We start from the raw sequence: 27,234 nt of genomic DNA on the forward strand, positions 1-27,234 counted from the left end.
ACTGGACAAATTATTAAAGCAAGGGTCATTGAGCCCACAGACTTTGACAAATGGGAGACACCAATCGTCACACCCCTTAAAAAGGATGGCAGTCTGAGAATTTGTTCTGATTACAAAACAACAATTAACCGCTTTCTACAAGTTAGCGCTTACCCAGTCCCGGTCATTCAACATTTACTGCACACTTTCGAGCCAGGCACCATTTTTGCCAAATTGGACATGTCACAAGCGTATCAACAGTTCCCTGTTGACAACCAAACAGCCGAATTACAAACTATTGTGACTCACAGGGGTGCTTTCGGTGCAAGCGCCTCCAATTTGGCAGCGTAAGTGTTGCCCTGGCATCTTTCAGTCCCTAATGGAGCAATTCTACAGGGCCTCCCTGGTGTAGTACCCTACCCGACGATATATTGGTCTCGGCCAGGGACAGACCCCAACTCTTCCAGAGAGTCAGAGCAGTGTTGGACAGGTTCAGACAGCATGGCCTCAAATTAAAAAGGGGAAATGTGCCATTGCCACTAGACAGGTGGACTTTCTGGGCTATAGAATTGACGCATCAGGCATCCACCCCTAGAATCCAAAGTCAAGGCAATCCATGAAGCACCCACGCCAACCACTAAAGCCGAGCTACAAGCCTTTTTGGGATTATTAAACTTCTATGCATCATTCCTACCTCACAAGGCGTCAGTAGCTGAGCCTTTGCACAGACTCTTAGATAAAAAATCACCTTGGCACTGGGGACACAAGGAAGACACCGCCTTTCGCGCAGTCAAATCACTGCTCACATCAGAGCGCAATCCTTATACAATTTGACCCACGTCTTCCATTAGTACTAGCAGCTGATGCATCCCCTTTTGGGATTGGAGCTGTCTTAAGCTACAGACTACCCAGCGGCTCCGAAGCACCAATCGCTTTCTTTTCCAGAACGCTCTCAGCAACAGAGCGTAATTACAGCCAAATTGATAAGGAGGCTTTAGCCGCAGTTGCAGCGAGTAAAGAAATTTCATGAATTCCTTTTTGGCCACAACTTGAACTGATCACAGATCACAAACCTCTCCTGGGTCTTCTGTCCGGAGACAAGCAGACCCCCAAGTGTTGTCTCCCAGAATGACGAGATGGACCTTGTTCCTGGCAGCATACTCGTACAAGCTCATCCACCGCCCAGGGAAAACGTTAAGTCACGCAGATGCCCTCAGCCGCTGCCCCCTGCCAGCTCCAGCTGAGGATCCGGCCCTGTCCATGCCATCTTCGATGTCACCGAGCTCGACCTTCCTGTCACCTCCTCGACATCGCCACCAAATCTAAGACTGACAGAACAATCGCCCAGGTACTGGACTGGGTGAGGAGGGGGGCCGGGCACTAACCTTGCAACCAATTCACACCTTTTAAGACCCGTCAACAGGAACTATCTAGCTTGCAGGGCTGTCTGTTGTGGGGCACCAGAGTCGTCATTCCGGCCTCACTTTCGCACGCCAGTCTTGGAGGCATTGCACGAGGCCACCCGGGCATCGTCCGGATGAAGGCGTTAGCCCGTAGTTACGTCTGGTGGCCTGGCTTGGGCGACGACATCATTAAGTGGGTAAGCTCTTGCCAACCCTGTCAGGAATCCAGACCATCCCCTCCAGTCACCACCCCCACAAAATGGGAGAGCGCCAACGCGCCTTGGTCAAGACTTCACATTGACTTAGCCGGTCCAATACACGGCAAAACCTTCTTGGTGGTCGTGGATTCATACTCTAAATGGATCGATGTGGCCCAACTATCCACGACCACCATGCAAGCAGTTACCAAGGCTCTGACCCGTCTATTCGTGACACACGGTCTACCAGATACTATAGTTTCAGACAATGGCCCCCAGTTTGCCTCAACTGAATTCAGCCGCTTTGCCACCAATCTTGGCATCCGACACATCTTCACGGCCCCTTTTCATCCTGCCAGAAACGGATTGGCAGAGAGAGCCGTTAGGTCCACAAAAGAAGCGTTGGCCAGATTCAGCAAAGAAGACTGGCATCACAGACTCTCCCGTTTCTTACTAAGCCAACACTCAACCCCATGCATGGTCACCAACAAATCCCCAGCTGAACTCCTGATGGGTAGACGCCTAAGAACTGTGTTGGACAGGCTCCACCCTCACTATTGCCCTGACACCCCTCTTGGTTCATTGACGGGGGTCAGAGATTTTGTCTTGCAGGAACATGTCTTTGTAAGGAACTACGCCGGAGACCCACTGTGGGTTCCAGGGGAGATTGTAGCCATCACCGGGCCCAGGTGCTATCGAGTCCAGCTGGAAGACGGCCGCATCTGGAGAAGGCACCTGGACCAGCTAAGGAAGCGCCAAGGTACCTCGCCAGTGCTGGGTCATGGGCACAGGTCAGCCCCCAGGTGCCACACCAAACTCTCATCGGAGACCATTCCAGAGGCTCTTCGCCACCATCACCCGAGCAGAGGAACAGGCAGTAGACCGGGACTGCCCGATGGGTCCTCCACCTGAACCATCTGATGGAGTCACGGCATCACCGGCCAGAAGCACTGCACCGGCTCCAGCTCAGACCTCCGAGCGAGACCGCACTCCCTCACCGACCCTACCTGCTTCTTCGAACCCTGAGACACTTGGTAACTTGCCTGAGTTACGACGCTCTGGCGTCAGCACAGACCACCTGCTTATTTAAATGACTATACGTGTTCGCATCTGTGGGGAAGGGGTGTTATGTCCCTGGAACTTGCCAAAGTTCCCACCCAGGTCCGTTCATGCTGCGGGGGCGTTTGCTGCCCCTCATTGGCTGGCTTCCCTCGACAGCCGGCTATAAAAGCCAGCTGCAGGGTTCGGTCAGCCGCTGATCGCTGGAAGCCTGCTCCAGGCAGAGCTGACACGTTCAGTCCTTTATTTCTAAAATAAAGTCTTGTTGCATAAATGCCCTGGTCAGCCTCTCATTGCTCAATCTACAACAATAATGGCTTGCGCCCCATAAATACTTCTAAAATATAGAAATATGTTAAATTAGGATTGCAAATAATGTATTGACTGAGGTGAAAACAATGGTGGAGAAATAGCATGATTTTTTTCTAAAAGTTTGTCTTGTAACCAGCCACATTCATTATAACTGTCATTTTATGAATAGGAAAGACCCCAAAGAGAACTATTTTGTGAGAGGAATCACAATATACTTTTATTGTGCCCCGTTTCCTTATACTCAGTATACTTTTTACCCAACCAGCCAAGCAGTTAACTAATACACAGAGCTCCGGCAAAAGCTAAAACTTAAAAAAGGGGGAAGGAGGAAGAGATATTGGTTGTAAGATTCAGGATTGCTCAGTCTGTCTGAACAAAGATGGATTTTGTCTTATTCAGTAGGCTATGGTTGACATGAAGCATAACTAGCACAGCAAGTGTGTCACAAAAATAGCTTGAAAGTGATTTTCAGGCAGGCTGATTGGTACTCTCACTGCCTTGCACTTTAGTATCAGTGCTTTTAATGTTCCAGTGTTATGTCTAGCTTAAATCACTTGTGGAGAGGGTCTATAAAGGAATAACATATATGCAATATTTTTTATTGTTCAAAGACATCCTTATACTACTGTATACCTAAATTGGTATGCTAATGGATTATTTTCAAACATGATTTTTTTAAATAGCAAGGTACTAGTTTAAATACTTATAGGTCCAAGTATATTTTATATACCATTTAAAAATTAATGAGATTTTACATAAATTTAGACAAGCTCAAAACCCTTTTAAAATCAGCATTTGTGAGTACTTCATCTCCCTATACAAAAAGAAGCTGCACTAATCTTGCCCCTTTATCATAATTCTCTGTTGTAGGCCAGCACAACATAAGACAAGAATGACTACACAGACAGTAGAAGTGGCTTCAGGAATCAATAGTTCTGCTGAGAATTAGTACTGGAAACAGTGGGAATGCTCTGCTGTATTTTATTCCCCTCTATTCAAAAGTTAAAATTGGCAACAGAAAATCTAAACAACAATTTTCCTGACAGTTAGAAGAATTAATCAGTGGAATAACTTGCCTCCAGAAATTGTGAATGCTCCAACATTGGAAGTTTTTAAAAAGACATTGGATAACCATTTGTCTGAAGTGGTGTAGGGTTTCCTGCATAAGCAGGGGGTTGGACTAGAAGACCTCCAAGGTCCCTTCCAACTCTATTATTCTATTCTATTCTATTCTATTCTATTCTAAAAAAATAGCAAAGCAAAAAACAAAAATAAACAAAAAAAAAATAAACCAGTAACATTTTTATTTTTTTAAAAAAATAATAGTTTGTGGAATTCTCCAATTCCCTTAAGGTTCAAGAAACAAGTAGAAGATGGTGTCAGAGTTTATGAACAGAAGATGCACTTTCTGAATGTACAAAGCAGAAAACAAGACTGGTCATTAATCATTCATCAGTTTTATTTCAATGATTCTTAGCAAATTCATGCCAAAGTCACTATGGAGCCTCGTGAACACTTGTGAATGCCTGGGGATCGCTGTTCTCTGTCATGTGGAGCTTGCCAGTGTGCCTGCTTCGCTGAACTTCTTGCTCTGGGTACTGTTTGGCTAATCTGGTTTATTGGACTGCTGGCCCTGGTTAATGTTTGGGCTAACCTAGCTTACTGAACTACTCACAGCCACAGGTTTCTGAAGGTGTGTGTGAGAGAGCTTTGCTCCAGTACTTGTAGTAAATGGGGGGACGTTTGGGGGCACAGTTGGAGAAATAAAGGGGAGTTAGACAGTAGTGAGATTCAATTTTTTTTACTACCAGTTCTGTGGGCGTGGCTTGGTGGGCGTGGCAGAGGAAGGATATTGTAAAATCTCCAGTCAGAGCTGGTATTTGCTGGTTCTCCGAAATACTCAAAATTTCCGCTACTGGTTCTCCAGAACTGGTCAGAACCTGCTGAATACCATCTCTAGAGTTAGACCTGTTCTCTGGTGATGTTGCTTTCCTGCCATGCCCCGGGTCCATCAGTCTGGTGGAATTGGATATTGACCATTTGGATGTGGGCCCTGTTAAGCTACACACTGGCACAATATTCAGCTGTAGAATAAACCAAAGCCAGGGCTGTTGCACATAGATTGTCAGCACCAGCATTATCGTTTTGTAGAGAATCCAGGCCACTTCTGCTCTTCTTCTGGTGTAAATGGGAAAGAGTGTAAAGCATGTGGTAGAAGACATTGTATTATAGAAAATATTAAAAAGGTATTTCAAATTATAATATACCTTGGTTTATAATTCTTAAGCGATTCGCTCAAAGGGAAACAAATAGATCTAATTTAAAATGTTATACTAATACACCTATGCTTACGTTTCCATCTCTATTTGTATGTCTATGTCTATAATCTATAACTATGCTTATAATCTATGGTATGATCTATAATTTATATAATCTATCATCTATATTTCTGTTGTTTCAGTCTATTAACCAGGATGAATGAGAGGACTACATCTTTCACAATCCTCACTACCAACAAAATACCTCTCCCTCATAAAACTACCCTAAAAGTAATCAGGAACAGTTTGATTACTGTATAAGGGTAGTCCTAGACTTACAGACAGTTATGGAGACTGCCCATTGTTGCTGGAAGTCGGGATCTATGTAACATGAACTCTGACATTAATGAGCTCCCCATCCCTGTTCTGACTAATGTTTTCATTAAACGAATGCATGCGTTGTTAAGTAGAACATGGGGTGACTCAGGAGTGGAGAAGACCATGGGAGGCCTAGTGCAGGTGTGCGATTCAACCGGTGTAACAACTGGTTCGGTGAGTGAGCACTCTGCGCACGTGCAGAGAATTTGCTACTGGCCTTTTCCAGCAATCCCTGTGTGTTAAACAGCTGATGCGCGGCAATCTGCTGTGCCAACGTGAATCAGCTGGGCTTGAAAAACAGGATATAAAGTACAGCCTAGAGCCTAGGCAGGCAGGTGGGCCCAACAGCTGATTGTCGGAGCAAACCGAACTGGTTTGCTCCCAGCTGATCCACAGAGCTACCGGTTTGTCCAAACCAGGTCGAACCTGTAAAATCCCACCCCTGGCCTAGTGCTCCCACATTGGGTGTCCCAAGATCTCTCCCCACCCTCTGAGATATCCCATGCTTTGCTTTCTGCCCCTTGGGTTCCCCAACAGCCGTGCGGGCCTCCTATCTACCCCACCCCATAACAATCGCACTTACATTTCAGGAAGGCTGCTCCATTGCTGGGTCACATGGCACTATCAAGGAAGACAAATCGTGCCAGTGTTGTTTTCCTTGCGGTGCTTTACTTCTCCAGCATGGAAACGCTATCATAAAGCTAACATTGCTGCTACTGGGGGGGGATCAAAGCATAAGAAGGAAAGCAAAGCCTACAGCGTTTCTTCTCGATTGTGCCGTGTGGCCAGCCACATCCCAATAAGGAAACGTCCTCTCTATTCCAACTTCCTGAACTCTAAATATTTTCAAAAGGTAAGTGAGCAAATGATGGGCAGGGTGGGGAGGAATATGTGGAACCTGGTAGGGTGGCAAAGCAGGCCCAGTGCCTGTGGAGACTGGTGGGGCAGAATGGGTAAAAAATAGGTAGATGGGTGTGCTGTAGCATCTTCGCAGTCAGTTAAAAGAGCGAATAACTGTGGGGATGCTGCAGGGATTGTAACTTCAAATGGTTGTTAAAATGGCCTCTTGTACCTTGAGGACTAACACACACATGGAGATATGTGGAATTCAAAGCACCAACATAGTACAAGCTATCTGCATTCTAACCAATTGGTTAATGTTTCTTATCTGCTGTTAACAGGAAATGAAAAAAAAAACTCTAAAAGCACTTCTCTTTGTTCAAAGCACTGTGAATCAGAAAAAAAACAGACTCCCTAAACTAAACTAGGTCATAAATTGATTGGAAAGGCTCACAGAACACATATTTCACCCCCTCATCCTCCAAAAAAACCTTGACTATGTATCAGAATGGTCAATCAAATGGCAAATTCAAATCTCAGCAAATAAATGCTCTGTCTTACATATTGACAGAAAAAAATCAGAAAATAAAATACAAGCTAAATAGTCAAGACCTTGTTGAGGATCCAAACTTTGTCTAGGATCTTGGAGTACTCATCTCAAATGATCTAAGTGCTAGAGCCCACTGTAACTACATAGCCAAAAAGGCATTAAGAGTTGTTAATCTAATCCTACGTAGCTTCTTCTCTGGTAATATCACACTACTAACTAGAGCATACAAAACATTTGCTAGACCTATACTTGAATTTACAGCTCATCAGTCTGGAACCCATATCATGTATCTGATATTAACACAATTGAAAAGGTCCAGAAATATTTCACAAGAAGAGTTCTCCGCTTGTCTACTCATTGCAGAATACCTTATGCCACCAGACTTGAAATTCTAGACCTAGAAAAACTAGAACTACGGTCCAATCTAAATATAGTATATAAAACCATACATTGCAATGTCCTACCTGCAAATGAATACTTCAGCTTCAATCATAACAATACAAGAGAACACAACAGATACAAACTCAAGGTTAACCGCACCAAACTTGACTGTAGAAAATACGACTTCAGCAACAGAGTGGTCAATGTCTGGAATACTCTACCTGATTCTGTGGTTTCGTCCCCAAACCCCCAAAATTTTAACCTTAGACCATCTACTATTGACCTCACCCACTTCCTAAGAGGCCTGTAGGGGGCGTGCATAAGCGCACCAGTCGTGCCTACCGTCTCTGTCCTATTGTTTTTTTATTTTTCTTATAAGTATCTATCTCATGTATTCAAAACTATGTTTATTCTTGTAAGCGATTGACAAATCAAATAAATACTAAATATTAAAGTTCACAAAAGGAACAATACAAGCTTCTGAATAAAGGCACTTCTATGAAGTACACAGAGTTTTTGCAACTGGCACAAACTGAATGTGTAACATTCAGGCATTTTACACCTACAGCATAGAGTCTCATGCTGTTATAACTCCAGTAATCAGCAAAAATGTTCTAATCCATTGCAGAGATGTGGGATTAGTAAAACAAGAGAAGACAAAAGGAATAGGAAAAGCATGTGCTGAAATAATTAAAAGGAAAGAAGTGGCAGGAAATTAAGATCAGTAGGCTAAGCATGTTGTTTGACGAAGATCAAAATCATATTTGCTGTGAAAGACATCACAGCATGAGGCTGTCAATCATTCTGAAATTACCATTCAAGCTTTTGATCGGAATAGCCCCAAATTCCCTTGCAGCTAAATACAAAGCTACCTCCACATCAAACTAATTAGATGATTAAGCTAGGGATTTTTGAAGTAGTCAAGCCAGGGCCCATAAGCAGCCGGCTGAGAGCAAATAGAATAAATTAGTGTAAATAGACATTGTCCTTCAAAGGCAGTAATATTCTACAGCTGTACTTTTATTCTGTGAGCACATTCTGTGAATGATGCCAAGGGTACTAGAATGGTTAAATGTGCCAACGTTGGATGGGCAGTTCATTCTGAAATTTACCTCTATGACCCAGTTTCCTGTCCAGTGCAGATAACTCTGAGTAAGTGCAATATTAATGCAATATCAGGGGTTTTCAATTCAATGTATAGAATGTGAAGGGTGTGTGTTTGTGTTTATTTTCATACACTGATGATGGTATTTAATTTTGTTGCACGAGGTACAATGACAATAAACTAAACTAAACTAAACTAAACAGATCTGTTGCATTTGGAATTAGAGGCAATTATAGAGATTTATTCTAAGGAAGTAATGATAAAGAATACTAACTTGAATGTAGCTTGGATCAATTATAAGAAGGCATTCTACTTCCTTCCATAGGTCAGGACAGAATTCTTTATTGGCTAAGTGTAACTGACACACAAGGAATTTAATTTCAGATAATCAGAGTTGGAAGGGACCTTGTCGGTCATCTAGTCCAACCCCCCGCCCAAGGGGGAGACCCTACACCATTTCTGACAGATGGCAGTCCAATCTCTTCTTGAAAGTCTCAAGTGATGGCACTGCCACAACTTCCGAGGGCAGCTTCTGTTCCATTGGTTAATTGTTCTCACTGTCAGAAAGTTTCTCCTTATTTCCAGGTTAAATCTCTCCTTGTTCAGTTTCCATCCATTATTCCTTGTCTGGCCTACAGGTGCTTTAGACAATAGCTTGACCCCTTCCTCTCTGGGGCAGCCCCTCAAATATTGGAAGACTGATATTATGTCTCCCCTGGTTCTTCTCTTTACTAGACTAGCCAAGCTCAGTTCCTGCAACCATTCATTGTGTGTTTTAGTCTCCCCTAATCATCCTGGTTGCTCTTCTCTCTACTTTTTCTAGACTCTCAACATCTTTTTTATAATGGTGTGGTCTTATTAAGGTGTGGTCTTACTAAGGTGTGGTCTTACTAAGGCTTTATAGGCTAGGTGTGGTCTTACTAAGGCTTTATAGAGTGGTATTAGTATTTCCCTTGATCTTGATTGTATCCTTCTGTTAATACAATTTAGGATTGCATTAGCTTTTTTGGCTGCTGCTGCACACTGCTGGCTCATATTTTGCTGGTTGCCCACTAAGACTCCAAGATCCCTCTCACAGTTCCTGCTATTGAGGCTGGTTTCACCCAGTCTATATGGGTACTTTTGGTTTTTCTTGCCTAAGTGTAGGACTTTACTTTTCTCTACATTGAATTTCATTTTGTTAGATATGGCCCAGGATTCTAGTCTGTCAAGATCCATCCGGATCTTGAGCCTATCTTCTTGGGTGTTAGCTATTCCTGCCAGCTTAGTATCATCTGCAAATTTGGTAAGTTCCCCTTCTATTCCCTCATCTAAGTCGTTAATGAAGATATTGAAGAGTACTGGGCCTAAGACGGAACCTTGTGGCACCCCACTGCTTAGTTCCCTCCATGTAGACTTAGACCCATTAAGGACTACTCATTGAGTACGGTTTGCCAGCCAGTTGCGAGTCCATCTAGTGGTTTTGGTGCATACCTGCTCAGTGTATATGCAAAACAACAAAGTAATAATAATCATAATGAAGATAATAATCATAATAATGATATCAATACAGAAGGTAGTGGAACAAATGAGTAGATTAAAAGTGATATATCCATACTACCGGTCTAATATACTTAGACAAGATAAAACTGTGGAAATTAAGTATTCAGCAGAGTGATGGCACAAGGAAAAAAAACTGCCTTTGTGTCTAGTTATTTTGGCATGCAGTGTCCTGTAGCGGCATTCTGAGGGGAGGAGCTGAAACAGTTTATGACCAGGATGAGAGAGGTCTGCAGATATTTTCTCAGCCCTCTTTCTAACCTGTGCAGTATACAGGTCCTCAATGGAAGGCAGGCTGGTTGCAATATAGTTTTTTTTCTCTGCAGACCTAACTATCTGTAGCTGGCTGTACAGCTGACAAGTCTGTATCTGTCTTGTTTGGTTGCTGTATCAAACCAGACAGATATAGAAGAACACATCATAGCCTCAATAATTCTTCTGCAGAACTGCATCAGCAATTCCTTGGGCAGTCTGAACTGTCTGAGTTGATGCAGGAAGAATAGTCTTTGCAGTGCCTTTTAAGGAGGGTTCCAATCAGGGGTGGGATTCTACCAGTTTGCACCTATTTGCTAGAACTGGTTGTTAACATTCTAAGCTGTTCAGAGAACCGGTTGTTAGAAGAAATTACTGGCCTAATCCTGTAGGGAAGGCAGGAAGGAAACATTCTGGTGTTGCTTACAGAAACTGCCTCTCCATTAACCCTTATTACATTCTTGGCAGGACTAGACTTCCTGTCTCAGGAACTTCTCTGGAGTTTTTTTTTCCCTCCTTTGCTGGTACTTTGCTTGTGTGGAGTGACCATTTAAAGTTGCAGTGGCACTGAAAAAAGTGACATGACCATTTTTCACACTTACGACTGTTGCAGCATCCCCACAGTCATGAGAGGCCAGGCGAGGAGATGCGTGCCTTGATGTGAGTGATATTGAATTGGCCACGCCCAGCCAATAACATGACCACCAAGCCATGTCCACCCAGTCACATGATCACCAAGCCATGCCCACCACCTAAGCCACACCCACAGAACCGGTTGTTAGAATTTTTGAATCCCACCCCTGGTTCCAATGTTAGGTGTCCATTTCAAATCCTGGGATTATAGAGCTCAAGAACTTGAGGGACACTACTGTTGATGCTGTGTTGTCTAATATAGTAAAAAGTGGTAGAATAGAAGGGCTCCTCCTAAAACCCACTCTCATCTTTACACCGGTTTGCAGCATGCCAGCAACCAGGCTGTGCAAACAAGTGAAGCCCCATTAGCAGGATGCAGGCAACATGCAAAGCTACTCCCTCTCTAGTCTGCAGAAAAACTTTCTCCATGGAACCGGTCCTGGGGCCCAAAAAGTTGGAGACCACTGTATTAATGTCTCTCCTACAAAAAAATAACCTTCTAAAAGATCCAACTGGCTTCATCCATAAAATTAAATACATGTCAGGAAGAAGGTATAGAAAACCAATTTCAGTGAGGGGTCCTTGGTGCTCTGTGAGCCTGCTAGTTTTCTTGCAGACATTTCATCACCCAAACTAGGTAACATCATCAGTGCTAATAAGGGGTGCAGTTTGCTGTCAGTTTATATTCTAATGGTTTGCCTGTCTGTTTTGGCCTGATGTTAACCTTGGAGTTAATCGATGTTGATCTGAGTGCTGATTGCTGATGGAGAGGTGCTTGGATCTTTCTGTTCCTTTTGGGGCTGGGTGATAGTCTCTTTTGCATACTCTATAGGTGTTGTTAATGTGTCTATGTCTATGTGTCTATTGTTGGCTGATTTGTCCTTAAAAACATTCTAAGCAGACCAAAACACCCAACAACCCCAGAAGGAAAAACAGGAGTCATCTACAACATACAATGTAAAGACTGCAACAACCACTATGTAGGACAAACAGGCAGAAGATTGGCATATTTGCATCCATGGAACATCAACTAGCTAGTCAGACGATATGATGAACATTCTTTAATTTCACAACATATAGACAGATTAAACCCTAGTTTCAATTAGGAAAATGTGACCATCCTAGACCAAGCCAAGTCCAAAAATGTCAGGGAATTTCTAGAGGGTCTAGGACATTTAGGCACTGACTCTTGGCCTTGTCCCCTTTGCCCCCAGCCTCCTGGGTCTCTCCCAGCCAATCTCTATGGCCAATGGGCTCCTGGCTCTTCACCCCTAGCCCTTTGTCCCTGCCCATTTGCCCAGGCACTGTTTGACCTAGGCCTTTGGCTGCATAGGACAAATAGTCCCCAGACAACTGAGTAGTGAGTGGTAGCAATGGCACTGATCAGGGTGACCGAGGGAGCTGTGGGGGGACGGGACATCATGCAATACGATCGGTGGCAGGCTGGGGGAGAGAACAAGAACTGCTGTGGCACATGGCTGTGGAGGGGAAGGGTGAGAGTGTGCGGCTGCTGGCATTGCAAGGGTGAAGCGTGACGACTTCCTGCTGCCGGTGTTGCAGAGGGAAGGGTGATGGAGGGTGGTGGGGCAGCAGCTGAACTGCTCTTTAGCCGTCAGGCCAGTGTCCAGTGCAGAGGCAACTGTGGGGGAGAAACGGTCAAAATGGGAAGCCCCACCTGGTCCTGAAACGCCAGCAGCTACACCCTTTCACCCTGCAACACCAGGAGCTGCACTCTGTCACCCTTCCCCCGCTGAATGCCAGCAGCTGCGTGCCGTCACTGCCCACCCCCCTGCAATGTCAGCAGCCACATGCCACCACGGCTCTTGCTCTCTCACCCGGTCTGCCACTGATCGTATTGCATGCTGCCCCCCACATCCCTCTCAGTCCCCCCCCAGCACCATTTCTGCCACCCACCACCCGATTGGCTGAGGGCTATTTGACCCATGCAGCCAATGGCCCAAGTCAAACAGTGTCTGAGTGAATGGACAGGGACGAAGGGTCAGGGGCCCATTGGCCATGGAGAATGGCCAGGGGAGGGCCAGCAGAGGAGGAAAGCTGGCTGTAAATCGGCTGAAGCAAGTGGCTGGGGGCAAAGGGGGTGCAGCCAAGGGTCGGTGCCTATACTTCCCTTTCCATTTCTAGAACAATCTGACAAATCAACCCTCAATAGACACACAGACACTAACTACAACTTGTCACTTGCAAACAATGATATTTTTATATTATTTAAACTGTTCCCTTTAAATATCTTTCAAACAGAAAGGCAGCCATTATAAAAGATGCAGCTGAGTTCTAAAATGGTACTGGCTGCATGATCAACTTTTAGAGTACAAGTTTTGGAGGATCTACAGATTTTCCACTTAGAATTTCAGGGTTCAAGGAAAGTTACTTCATCAGTCTAATTCAGGGATGAGAACATGTGACCCTCCAGATGTTGCAGAACTACAATAGCCATGATGCCTGGAAACCATAACAGGACAACACTTTTTATTTTCCCATTGGAAAAACAAGTTCTCAGTCCTGCCCTTGGAGACACTGGAATAACAAGTAGAAAGATTAATCTTGCAGCAGACAAGAGGTTGTAGTGGAGCATAGGGTTAGAACAAGGGCCTTCAAACTTGGCAAGACTTGTGGACTTCAACTCCCAGAATTCCTGAGCTAACATGACTAGAGGAGGAATTCTGGGAGTTGAAGTCCACCAGTCTTAAAGCTGTCAAATTTGAAGACCCCTGGGTTAGAGAAATCTACTGTAGAAAGTAGCTCCAGTAGTGACAGATCAAGGGCTCCACTGATATGCACCTAGGTGAATGGAAATAATCTTTTGGGAGTTTTGAGAAGAAGTGCTAGTTAGTACAGAGGCTGTAACAGAGGAGACTGATATCAGAAGACAATGATTATATAAAGAAGGGTTGTGTTTTAGTCAGGGCTATCTATTATAGGTCTTCCTGAGTAGCTGAAGAGGTTTGTTCTGGATGGAGATCAGGAGGGTAGATGTAGAAAGGTTGAGTAAAATATTCAAAAGCGGGTGAGAGTTAATAGAGTGAAAAGAATGACATTAGTAATGGGTTGACAGAAATATAGTAGGAGACTAAGGTCAGGGGTTAGACCACAGGTAAGGGAACTATGATTGGAAATTTGCAGCCAGTATCTTGTTCTGCCACTGGAACTCAAATTCAAGAACCAGGGAGCCACATCACTGGAATTTCTGGGTTCTGGCTCAGAACTCCAGGTCCGTTTGTAATAATGTAAAGCTAACCTCATTCAGAACTCAATCATAGACAATAGGTTCCTAGCATGTCTTCCTGAGTCATGGCAGACAAAGGGAGTGGGGGGTGGGACTTGCACAGATCAGTCCAAACAGGTTTCATGTAGTGACTAAGCCATGTGACCAAGGAAGGTGGGTTGATGTCTCCCTGGGAGAAAAAGCAACTGAAGAGACCCCGAAAGCAATGCTAGTAGTATTGTAAAAAATACATTTCAAAGAAGAAGAAAAAACTAATACAAACTAAACAAAAAATAAATGAAATACTGAGAAGAAAAAAATAGAATGTGCAGTAAAGAAAAAAATAGTAAGAAAAACTGATACAATAAAAAAACAAAAAAAAAGAAATATATAAAGAAATTATTTCCCGCCTTTATCATAACAAATATAAACAATAACAATAATTTATTGTCTTCTGTTAAATATACAACAAACGATCTCTTCTTCCCATATCCAATCCATCACATATAAACAAATCCTTAAACTCTCATCATTATAATTCTGATAGTCCATTAACCAATATATCTGTTGTAACTGTAAAACCAATTTTACATTCCTTCTTTTTTTACTTCTAATAACTTTGTAGGACTATCTTCAAATTATGTCCTAGATTAGAACTTGATTTCTTTTCTTTTCTTTTTCTATGCTACTTCTGATAAAATACTTCAACGTTTTAAGCTTCCGTCTGGTTCCCTCTAATAGCCAGCCTTCGAAGTCTCATCCGAATGCAGGGGTGGGCAATTAATTCTCTGAAGGGGCCACAGGAAAAACGGGGACTTTTGTGGAAGACTGCTGCTGATGCTTCCTCCCGCTGCCCCTGCTACTGTACAGATGCCGAACCCTCTGCCGCCCCACCCCTACTACAGAGGCTCTGCCCCCACCAATGCCCCACCATGGACACTACCAATGCTGCAGTCTGGATTGGGACCACCGTGGGCCAGAAATGACCTGTGGACCATAAAATACCCATATCTGTCCTAATGTGGTTTTTTTTTTTAAAGAGAATTTAAAATAAAAGCATTTTCCCATGGGAAGGATTCTTAAAATTCATTCAAAAACCCGATTCCTTATTTCAAATCCATCTGGACCTTTCGTCCATTTGTAACTTTCCAAAATCAAAATAGTAATCTCTCTTTTGCTTCTCTTTCAAAAAAGAAAATTAAAGCCCTTAAACTTTAAAAGTTCCCTTGCTAAGGATTATAATCCATACCTTTCTCTTTTTTCTCCACTGCCAATATTCCAAATTATCCTCACAATAGAATGTTAATAACTTTAATTAATACTATACAAATATAATTGTACTTAAACAATATAATGCATTAAGATTTTAATAAAGTAATACAAAGGGAGAATAATACCACTCTGAGAGCTAACTGGATAAAGATGATAGAAGATGATACTCAATTATTCATTCCTACCCCTGGGAGTCTGGGGTGGAAACCTTCACTGGAGAACTCAGATGGGGAGAAACATGCTCAGTCTCATCTGCAGCAAGGCAGAATGGCTGATAATTCAGAAACTTACAGTTTTGGAGAGAGTTAGTCTTAACTGGAGTTGTTAGATTATTATATTGAGATTATATTATGATTACTATTTGTTCTGGACTGTTGATTTTTATAGCGCTGTGGTGGTGAACCTATGGAATGTGTGCCACAGATGGCATGCAGAGCCCTCTCTGTGGGCAGGCGCACCATTGCCCCAGCTCAGTTCCACTGCGCACGCGTGCGTGCCTCCCACCGGCGAATTGGCTTTTGAGTCTCCGCCCCGCATGAACAGGTAGTGGGGTGCATGCGCATGTGGGGGAGCATGCACTTGCATTTTGGTATGTGTGCATGCATGCTTTGGGCACTCAGGGCCCAAAAGGTTCACCATCACTGTTATAGTGTATATTCCAATTTAGAGTTCTTCATACCTGGTAAAATGTTACATAAGTACATAACTAATTAATCTGCTTAATGGTTCAGTAATACAAACAACATACAGGTACTATATATTATGCCTTTACAAGTTTACAGGGTGTTTTTTTTTCAACAGGCACAGAAAAAAATACATTTTTTTCCTGCAAACCGAAGTTTGACCAAACTATATTTTTCTGCAACCATTTATATGCATGCCTTCTTTAATTTATTAAATATCACCCTTTTCTTTAAATGGAAAGAAATATAAAAGAAACAATGCTGCAGTTGAACCAACCATGTTGGCATCTTTAAGCAAATAAGCCAGTGGGTTGAAAAGTATGTTCTTATTCTGAAAGGATTTCTTTTTAACAGACGATTAAACCTAATAATCTTCCCTAGGGAATAAGAGAGGAAGAGAGAATATTTCCAGGTTGTGAAGTGTTTAGGACACTTTATTTAATATGTAGCTACCTATGGCCAGTTTTAATGCTATTTTAAGCTTGCTTCATCTTTTTTTCCAGTCTCTGCAATGATTTCATATAGGCTCTGACACCAATCTATCACCAGACTGTATATATTTGATTATTAATATCAAAATACCAACACATATATAGCATAAATAAATCTCTTTTTTTAAATTTAAGTACAGGTAGGATTCAGTCAGTTGCCTGGACTATTTCAGATGTTCTGAATAATGCCACTTGGCCTTCCTTATTACCTATGTTGCTGGGGAAAATAAGCGTGAAGGAAGCAGCAAGGTTTGGAATCTCCGGAGAGACCACTTTTGCAAGTGGGATTGGAATAAGAGAGGGAGGAAAGGGGAGGCAAAATGCACACAGAAATAGACTCAGCTGGAAGAGCTGTTGGGCCTCTGAGTCAGAACAGAACTGCCAAAACTAGCTATAGGAACAGAAGCTGCCCAAGTTCATTAACACTCTTACCATTTAGTCCTTGCTATGTGATTCATGGAATCCACAGAGGGTTCAATTGTCCGCACAGACTCCTATAAAAATGGATGCATTTGGGGTTTTTTTGGGGGGGGGGGTCTGCAAAGGAAGAGTATTTATGGGATTGCCCCTCTCGCCTGCCCTGACTTTCCCATTTTTATCCTCAGGCAGCCTCAGGCAGCTTGCCTAAATCTGAAAATGCAATACAGATGTTGAAAACATAAAGGCCTGTGTGTTTGCCAGGGTTTTCCTACAAAGCAAAACAGAATCCCATCGCCCTACCCTTTCCTCTCTCTGTGTGTGCATTTGGGTCAGGTTGTCTGTTTTTCTATAGCCAAATGAAGTTCTCCCACACAATCAGATCAACTTACAAATAAGCTCTGAGTTCTTACTGCCCTAGGGATTGCAGGATAGTTCGGGAACCAGTAAGTCCTAATGGTAATGCACATATTAAGAGGCTTGATTGATGGAAGGACTAAGTCCCAACCATATCATTCTATAGCCGGGTGTCCTATAGCTCCCTCCAACACCCTGGATTTATGGAACTGCAATCTGACTGCAGAGTGGATGGCTTTTGGTGGCACAGTTTGTGTTGATTCTTCCTCCCTTGTATTTAAGGGTGGAACTGGGAATAAATCTGTAGGAGGCAAATGAAAATGACTTTTCAGCTATAAGCCTATCCCCAAGACTCTCAGATAACCTGAAAACTGCCTGCTGAAATCTTGCCATTTTGCTATGGTGTCAATGGGGTGATTTTACAAATGGAGGCAAGGGTGGGAGTTGGGGATCTTTAATAGTAGAAATGTTCCCCAGTGGTTATATCTGCTCCCATATGCACAGTTAAAAATCTACCTCCCTCCATTAGACAGTCTCACCCCAATCACCTCACTTCCTTCTCATGACTGGCTTCTTCAGCTATCCCAGGTCTAAGAGATCCAGGTCTAGGTTTAAAAAACTTTTAATCTCTGGTCTATTAGGTCCAGGCTCTTTATGCCCTAAAATTCAAAATGTTCATGGGAGCTACATTACAGAGGCATCAGTCTCTTCAAGTTTCCCTTGCCTTCCTTTGAAATTAACCCACAGTCATTTCTTTTTATTTCTCTTTCATTTAATTTTATGCTTTTCACCCTGTACACCAAATTGCAATCCTTCCCCCATGGAACCTTCTGGAGATGTTGGGCTGCAATTCCAATCATGAACCATCCTGGCTGGGGCAACTGTGACAGTGCTGAATCCTTTTCCATTGAAAACAAATTCCTTAGCTGAACTCCTTAACCAGTTTATTTAGGATGGGGGAAAAAAGACCAGCACTGGAAAAAATTTTTTACATATCTAACATGTGGGAGGAAGAGCTGTGAGTGAAAACAAAAGGCATTTTCAAGTAAAAGGGAAATAAGAAATTCATTTTACACATGGGAGAAAAGAAGCTATCCATTTTTACCCTGAGCACCCTAAAAAATATTTTGGAGATACCCATTCCAAGAATGCTCTGGAGGTACAACATAAAAGAAGATATACACTTATTTACAAATGTAATGTACCGATGTTGCTGAGCTATTTTCAATGGTAGTCCAAGTACAAATTCAAATGGATCTCCTTAAAAATAAAACTGTAGAGTTTATATATAAGCTGTTACTCATTTCAGTTCCACGATAAATTTTGTGAAAGGCTTGGTTTATTTTTATTATAATTGTTAAATATATATCAATAAGTTAAGTGGGCCTCTTCATTTCTTTTATATTGCGGAACTTGGCAATGCAAAGGGCTCAAATAGCTAAATCTTTTTCCATAGTTTTAGTATGTTACAGGTTAAAATGAGTTGTTTGTTCTTAGAGGTGAAACTCCTGCCTATAAAAGCTCTTATTTATCTCCAGTTTACTCTATTTTAAAAAAAATATTGATTCACCACTATATTTCAGTAAGTTACAGTTATAAAACACATATGTTCTCTTCTCCCATGTATGTTTATATGAAAGATAATAAGAAAGATAGCAAATAGTAGAAAAAGAAACAAACATGCTATCCATTGAATGAATAATTTTTAATTGCAACATAATTCTTTTGCACAATGGCACCAGTATTCATAATGAAAACATAAGGAAACATAGGTAAAGGCCTGGCTTCACATTTTTCTTTCATCTGTAAGTGGTGGGAAACTCCTTCAAGAAGCCAAAAAATTAAATCTTTTACTGTTGAAAGTTACTGTTATAAAGTCATTTGATTTGAGATCCATAAAAGCATGCTGATGTTTATAACAAGAAGCAATATCCAGATACTTAAGATTTTTATCCCATCGCCCTTTTGTGCTAAATAATGAATTTATAACTATATCCAGTTTTATCTGAAAACTGAATTATTGCTTGGGATTCCAAGTGGTATTCCATAGCTAAAGGCTTCAATATGCATCCTACTTTACTGGAAGACCACAATCAAGCAATAGATTTAGATGCACATTAACATTTACATCACTTGTCTGCCTAGAAGCCTACTTCTGCATTTGGATTTATTGTGATGGGATAAGAATAGGATACATACATAGCTGTGTAGTATTAATTAAGCCAACTGACAGAGTTATGTAATACTTTTTGATACAGTTGAGAACCTATGACAGCAATTGTGTAAAAAATCCAATGCATCAAGATATAAATCAATAATGTTTTGTGACAGTAGCAATAGCAAAAAGAAAAAGAAAGTTGTGTTAAAAAAGAAGGTTACACAAACCTTATGGTCAATTTAGAACATACTCCCAAAAAAGGAGGTTACACAAACCTTATGGTCAATTTAGAACATACTCCCAAACACTAAGCAATGAATTCATTTGACTGAATCACAATGAATTCATTAAATAGGATAATCACCACTTGCAACTTATAGAATTCCATTGCAGGGGGATTGGAAGTATCATCTCATTGAGGAAAAAATATGGCTGAAATCTGCATGATTTACATAGGATAGAATATCAATTCTTTTACTGATGCAAAATTTGGGGTATCTTATGGATTTTCTTTATCCGAGGCACACAGACCTTTGATAAGGAAAGAATAGTACGTATCCATGTTAAAGTCTAACAAGGCTTATATAACTTTCACAGCAATATCTAAAACTTTTCAAGGCTTTTATTGATTCCAATGAATATAATCAACTATGTAGTTGTATCTTTACAATTACAGATAATACAAAATAGCATCTGAAGACTTCTATTATGGAGATCTTACAGATTCTGGTGAAGACATGAAGACATCCACCTCACCTGTCCTATCAAGTGACATGTAGGGCATTTACAAATTATATTTGTACCACTGCCATTTTACCCTTAACAGGGAAATCCACTTCAGCTCAGCAAATGCCATCTCAAAAATTATAACCTATCATTACTTTGTGATTCAAGAGATGGCCTCTGGCCTCTGGAAAGCCCTATTGGTGGGGCTTTCTGACTTGCCTCTAGCTCAGGGCTGCCATTGTCACTACATGGTTGTGTGATGAGGAAAAGAGGTGGGAATGCAAAGTTCTGATTTGTCAGCATTTAAAATCATGAGAGTTTCTAAGAAAGGATGCATTTATTTGTTTCTTTTTTAAAAAATAATTGACCTCCTCATTGCATAACTTCCTTTCAAGCTATTGGTGTTTTTTTTTTAAAGAGACATGGACATTTGTTCACAAAAAGATGACTGGAACAGAGTAGAGTGGAATATCACCAATTTCTTTTCAATGTAGCAAAAACACAAAAGAAAGTTAGTTCAGGGACAGACTCAGCAGAACTTGAGGTAGAGGAACAAGGGACCCAATTTGGGGCCAGGTAACAGATAATCAGAGTTGGAAGGGACCTTATAGGTCATCTAGTCTAACCCCTCAGCCAAGTGGGAGACCCTATACCATTTCTGACAAATGGCAGCCCAATCTCTTCTTGAAAGTCTCAAGTGGTGAGTCTAGAATTACAGCAGGAAAGCTCCGGCTGCCCGACAATTATGCTCAGCTATTGGTCACAAAATAGCTAAAGCACAAAAAACGGCATCTTGATATTCAAGATCTGCAAACAGTTACAACAGCCCATGCTACATTTGAGTTTTGGATTTGGTGAAGAAGAATTGGGAGGTCAAAAGCCTGGCCATTTGCAAGACCACAGTTGACGCTCATATACCTGTTCACACACATACAGGCTCCTTCAGGTAAAATAAAATAAAATAAGTCTAAATAATGTAATGAAAGAAATGTCTTTTGAGGAAAAAAAAGTAAACATAATCAATAAGATGGTCCTGAAGGCTAATTTTACAATGAATATTATGTGTAATAGATAGCTTCAGAAGAGGAACATAACATGATTTGGAGATTTCATTTAGAGCACAGCAAAGTTTATTTCAGTTAATGGCTCTAGAATTTGAGCATAAAAGATATGCAGGTCTTTTTTGGTTTTTGTTTTAAAAAAACAACTTAAAAATGACTTACCTTGACTATGCCACGGATGTGCATTTTTGCTATCATCTCTGCCGTGTAGAGAAACATCAGCAACGTATCAAGAGCAAATGTCACATACTGAAGGGGAGGATAATGCTCAAAGGTCTTTGGGGTATTCATGCACACCGAAATGACACTGATAATGGCACAGATGCGCAGCAAAGAATGCACCCACTGAGGAATAAAAAAAATCAATAAAGTTTTATCAACTTGTACAACTATTCTTTTCAACTACTATTAAACAATTACTACACTCCTCTGCTCGCAACAGAATGCCCTACATCACCAGGCTTGAAATTTTGGGCTTGGACAACCATGAACTATGCTTGTTGCTTCAACGGCAACAATACAAGAGCACACAACAGTTACAAACTCAATGTAAACTGCTCCAAACTTGATTGCAGAATGCCTGGAATGCACTACCTGACTCTGCTATTACATCCTCTAACCCCCACTCCTTTAATCTTAAACTATCCACTATTGATCTCACCCCATTCCTAAGAGATCTATAAGGGATGTGCATAAGTGCACCATCATGCCTACCGTCCCTGTCCTATTGTCCCCATTGTCCTCATGTTTATACATATCTATTATCTTGTAAGCGATTGACAAATCAAACAAATAAATAAAATAAATTATAACATATGCTCTTAGGGGAATTGCTCATTTTGGGCCTCTAGCACTTTTTTTTCCCTTTTGTGTATTTTGCTAAGTTCCACTTACATAAAGGATACCATGTAGGTGAGACAGTTTTTCCCTTTCCTTTTGCACAAAGTTTAGAACAATTTGGACTGCAGTGGCTTGGCACAATCAGCATTTCATTCCATTTTTCATTTGTTTAAAGTCTTGAAATTGCTGCGTGCTTGCCCAGCATCATGACTCTCAGTCCAGGCAAATTTTGGGCCCTCTAATAAAAATGCAAATGTTTTTTTTTTAAACCATTTAATTGTATTTTTTCTGTTTTTTGAACAGTTGTATTATTTGATTTTCTTTTTAAAACAATCCTGTTAAATATGGTGTAGGTAGCATGGGGCTAGAATATTTCCATGTTCCCTGTTGGCTTCCTTATTGTCACTAGTGAATTTCATAGTGAGCTTGTATACTTGATTTTCCCTTTTAATGGAATAAGACACTTCTGTTTTAACAGAAAGCTTCACTACTTCTCAAAACTCCGACTCGTTTTAATTTTTTTCAGATTAATTTTTAAATTTAACACAGTACTTTTGTCCTGTTAAATTGGATTTATGCAAAGAACATATAAAAAAGGAAAGGAACTGAAACATAAAAATAAAAAAAATAAACAGTAAATAATAGAATTGAATTGGACATTGAAGGGATGTGGATAGGATGGTTTATTTATGCCAAAATTGGAAAAGTTCAAAAAGCAATTCACGAAGGACTTGTTTAGACCTATAAAAGACAAGGCTAAAGTCAATCCCTAACCCTTCTTCTTCAGTTCTTTTTATATATTAATTTCCTTAGATATACAGTAGTTCTAAAAGAAACTTATATCATTTATAACATATGTGTGTATGTACGTATGTATATTTAAGATCCCATAAGATAATATTATACACACACTGTATGCAACTGCATTATACATCTTTTTCTTCATTTAGTCATCATTTAATATTGATTCATTCTGTCATATTATGGATTAGAAACTGTTATTTAGCTGTTCCCAATAATAAAGTATCTTTTGAAAATCCACTGAATTCAAGAAACAGAAATGTAAGCACATACTTTTGTTTATCCATCGAGAGAAATTTAAGTAGATAATTTCCATTGATTGTAGCAACATCAGTGGAACTTAACAATGCTTAATTACAGCTTAATCATATCCCAAAGGTAAGAAAGTTAAGGTAGTATATCATACTTACTGGTTTGTTAATCCACAGGATATCTGCGTTGTCTGATAAGGATTCATCAGGACCAAAATCTGTTACAGGCTGGGCTTCTACCCTAGAACTCTGTTTCCTTTTCAGCATACTGAAATTAGCTTTGTTTATATAAAACTGTGAAATGTCCTAAAAAAAAGAAAGGGAGAAAATCATGCTGCAATCTGCCTGACAAGATTAAAGATTACTGCATTTGTCCAGATCCCTGACGTATAAATTATGGAAATAAACACAGAAACAAGGCCGTTACAGATTTGACTTCACTAGATTAGGCAAAGTACATGGCAGCCAATTTATTTTGCATTATCCCTGTCTTTTTTCTTCATTTAGTCATCATTTAGTAGTGATTCATTCTGTCATATTATGGATTAGAAACCCTTATTTAGTTCTTCACGCTAACAAAAAAGAAAAATAGGTAGGAACAATTTGTTACCAGAAGTTTGTATCTCACTCCTTTTAAGAAATCTAAATTCTTAGTTTACGAATCCTAGATTACTCGGGGAGAAACAAAGAAGACTTTGAACCTAAGTATGAACAACATGCTAAAGAAATCATTTATTGCTTTCCCATAATGGTTTCATTGGGAGTTGGTACAGATCTTTAAAAAGCTGTATTTATATGGATGCATGTTAAAAATAGACATGTACACAAGAGACACACATACAATCCAAATATTGCTGTGTTTTTCTATTTGATTACCAAAGGTGGCCACTGAGTAACTGTTTGCCACCACCACCAAAATTAAGTGGCAGATATTTTAAAGAATGGCTACACATGGCCCCAAATCTGCAAATTAAATGTGAGCAGACAGCTTATTCATAATAAGTCAGTATTTCCATCCAGCAGAGAGCTGCAATAGAAGATAATTGACGTTTCACGATGCTTTCTTTGCATCTCAGCTATGTCATTGTACAGTATTATTAATTATTGCTTTAACATTGATTATTCATGATTGCAGTTTATTTGAAAAGCTGAAGGAAAGAGGGGTTATAGATTTGAGTAATATCTTTCGTTGCTTGTATATAAAATGTGTTGTACAAAAATATTAAAAGTGATTATCTTTGCTATATTTGGCTTATTCTGAGTATATTTTAGTTATTGCATAAAACATGAAGTATATTTTCACCTGTGTGTGAAAAAAATTATTGAATGAAAAGCATTTTACCCTTTAGCAAAAGTAAATAGTGCTGTGTTGAAAAATGCAAAACCATTTATCCATATGCTACAGCAGTTTCCAATAGAAAACACCTGGATACAAGCTGAACTGAACTGGCTGACAATTCTGCTGATGTGCTCAGGAGAACAGAAATACCAAGAGATTTGGATTAGCAGGAATAGGTAGATTTGTTTAAGAAGTTTTACATGTTATAGAAATGAATGTGTGAAACTAGAAAAGACAGTAAAAATACTTCCAAATAACTGTGGTAAATATAAGTCTTCTTGTAGGAATACATAATGCTGATTAAGCTAAAAGTGAACCATACTACGCTAATATGAAGAAGGAACTAGCAAGAACTCAGTCTTTTTCTATAGATTTGACATCTAAAAAGTGTAAGCTTTCTAAATTGCTTCTTCCTTCATTTCTTTCATTTAAAACTGGAAAACTGTAGCAGAATCTTGGTTGACCGATGACCATTTTAAACCAACTTCTTTCTCACAGGTAGAGTTATAGCTAGTAAATCCACATTAAACTGCAAGCCCCATTTTGGACATAATCATATTAAATTATGATATACACTCAAAATGAGTGAGAGAAGAGGCAAGAAAAGAACACGAGGCATTCATTTTCCCCAAAATTTATGAAACTAGAAATTGGGTCCAAAACCTGACATAATATTTTGCTTTAATTTTAAATGTATGAGTGCTTAAAATCTGGAATGATTTTTACAACAGTCTTAAACAAGCATAAGTGTTTTCTTAAAAATTGGCCCTACATAACATGTATGCGTATAAACATAAACATAAACATATACCATATTTTACATTTTTCTGCAAACTTTTCAATTTAGCTATCTTCGGAAATAGTAGGCTCTTGGCACCTTAGAATTTCTACTCATGATAGCTGTGAACTTTGGAAATTATAAATTCAACCTATTAAAGAAAAATTAGTTGGAGAAGAATTTTTTAACTCATGCTGCAGAATTTTATTTTATTTTAGGTTGATGGTCTGTAATGTTCTGGTTCCCCCCTCCCTTTTTTTTTTGAAGATGGGAACCACATTAGCTCTTTTCCAATTCTCAGATAGTCCCCTGGTACTCCAGGGTCCTTGAAAGATGTGGTTCAATGGTTCTGAGATAACACCTGCCAGCTCCTTCAGAACTCTGGGATGGAATCCACCAGGTTCTAATGATTTGAAGTCGTCAAGGTCAGACAGATGTTCTCTTACCATTTTCTTGCTTAGTTTAAGTTTTATTTCTAGTCTGTATTTTACGGTTATGTTTTTGGTAGCTTAAGCTATAGTGTCTTTTTACATGAAGATTGATGCAAAGAAGGAGTTAAGCAGCTCCGCTTTCCCAGGAGCATTTGATGCTACTTGTGGAAATATAAGTCAGAATTCCTACACTACTTGGCAGCAAACCTGACTGTTTACTTCATAGGACACAACAGAAAGTCATGGATTAGGCTGTATGATAGACAAAATTATTGATCAAGCTCTGTCTCTCCTGCTCTCTATATATTGCGGTATACATGTGCATATAAACATATGCTTTCCCCAACCCTAGATAATGACTACAAATGAACATTAAAAACATGGCTTCAGCACTAATGTAGGACTGCTTCTCTTATCTTGTTCTGTAAATCAACTATAGTATCTCAATATGTGGTTCAGATACAGCTACTACCCTTAATAGATAACATCCCAAAATATTATCTCCAGCTTTTCCAATAAATTACAGCTTTCCATAAACCTACAACCTTTTGAAACTTTTTGAAACTCATAGCAGCATGATAGGCAAGTGAAGGTTATGGCCTGTTGGCCTATTATGTCATAATATTCAAGACCTGAAAGTTAATATCCACAATCTGGGTAAATAAAGTGAACAAAACAGATTCTGATAGCTTATTTTGAGCAATGAGCTTGATGATAGTTTATTAGAGTTTATAAACATTTAGGCCGCCTAAGGAAGGCAGTGGTAGGGAGCACAGCCGTTAAAGTATACAGAATAAAAATCTAAATCTAAAAAAAGTTATGAAACTCACAAACGGAGTATTGATTCACTATCAGTATGAATTCATAGCAAAGTCCTGGTGGTTTTCTAGATTATATCCCTCTTTAAAACAAGGAGACTTCTAATTCTAAACTTGCATTTGCAAAAAAAAAATCTCACTAAGCCTTAAAGAAATCAGGAAGAAGTTTCCTTTTGGAAAACCACATTCAGATTGTCTCTGGATTTTGTGAAAATATACGGAGCTCCTTGACTTCATGAGAACAAGCATGACACACAATTTCCAATGTTCAGTTTCCATGGAAGCAACTACAGAATAATTTGGAACGCAGAGGGGAGAGGAAAAAGAAACAACAGAAATGATACATATCTTGATATGCGTACTTTGATAATGAGAAATGTCTCAATAACACTATTTAGTGATTGAATAATTCAGAACTTGGCAATTAGGATAATGAATGAATCAAAGATAATTACACTGAAAGGACATGTTCTGCTTTTTGGTCTTTGTGATCTTAAATCTCATTTTAATCTAGTGAGAGTACAAGGAAGGAAGAACCATACGGCAGCCTAATTCAATTCTCTTTCCAGCATACTCGAAATATTAACATGACATGAAAGTCTGAACTATGCAATGTTAATACAGTAAATAACAGAATTATAATTCTGAAAACTGATCTTATGTTTAAATACTGTATGTTGCCTCTTTTCTAAAAACATGGGA

General features: G+C 40.1%; 1 protein-coding gene across 4 annotated transcripts in view; it reads right to left on the reverse strand.

Moving 5' to 3' along the window:
• NALCN (sodium leak channel, non-selective) overlaps window positions 1-27,234 on the reverse strand; it is a 222,852-nt gene that overhangs the window by 185,442 nt on the left and 10,176 nt on the right. For all 4 annotated transcript variants that reach the window (XM_087937920.1, XM_087937918.1, XM_026708401.2 and 1 more), the window contains exons 2-3: window positions 23,326-23,472; window positions 21,437-21,619 (exon numbers count right to left, since the gene is read on the reverse strand). In XM_087937920.1, the coding sequence (XP_087794046.1) occupies window positions 21,437-21,619; window positions 23,326-23,433 (291 nt within the window). In that variant the 5' untranslated portion in view covers window positions 23,434-23,472. The remainder of the gene's footprint in view (window positions 1-21,436; window positions 21,620-23,325; window positions 23,473-27,234) is intronic.

The sequence above is a fragment of the Pseudonaja textilis genome, chromosome 8 (genome assembly GCF_049901715.1).
Source record: "Pseudonaja textilis isolate UNSWEBS1 chromosome 8, rPseTex1.2, whole genome shotgun sequence".
In the NCBI taxonomy this organism is placed as follows: domain Eukaryota; kingdom Metazoa; phylum Chordata; class Lepidosauria; order Squamata; family Elapidae; genus Pseudonaja; species Pseudonaja textilis.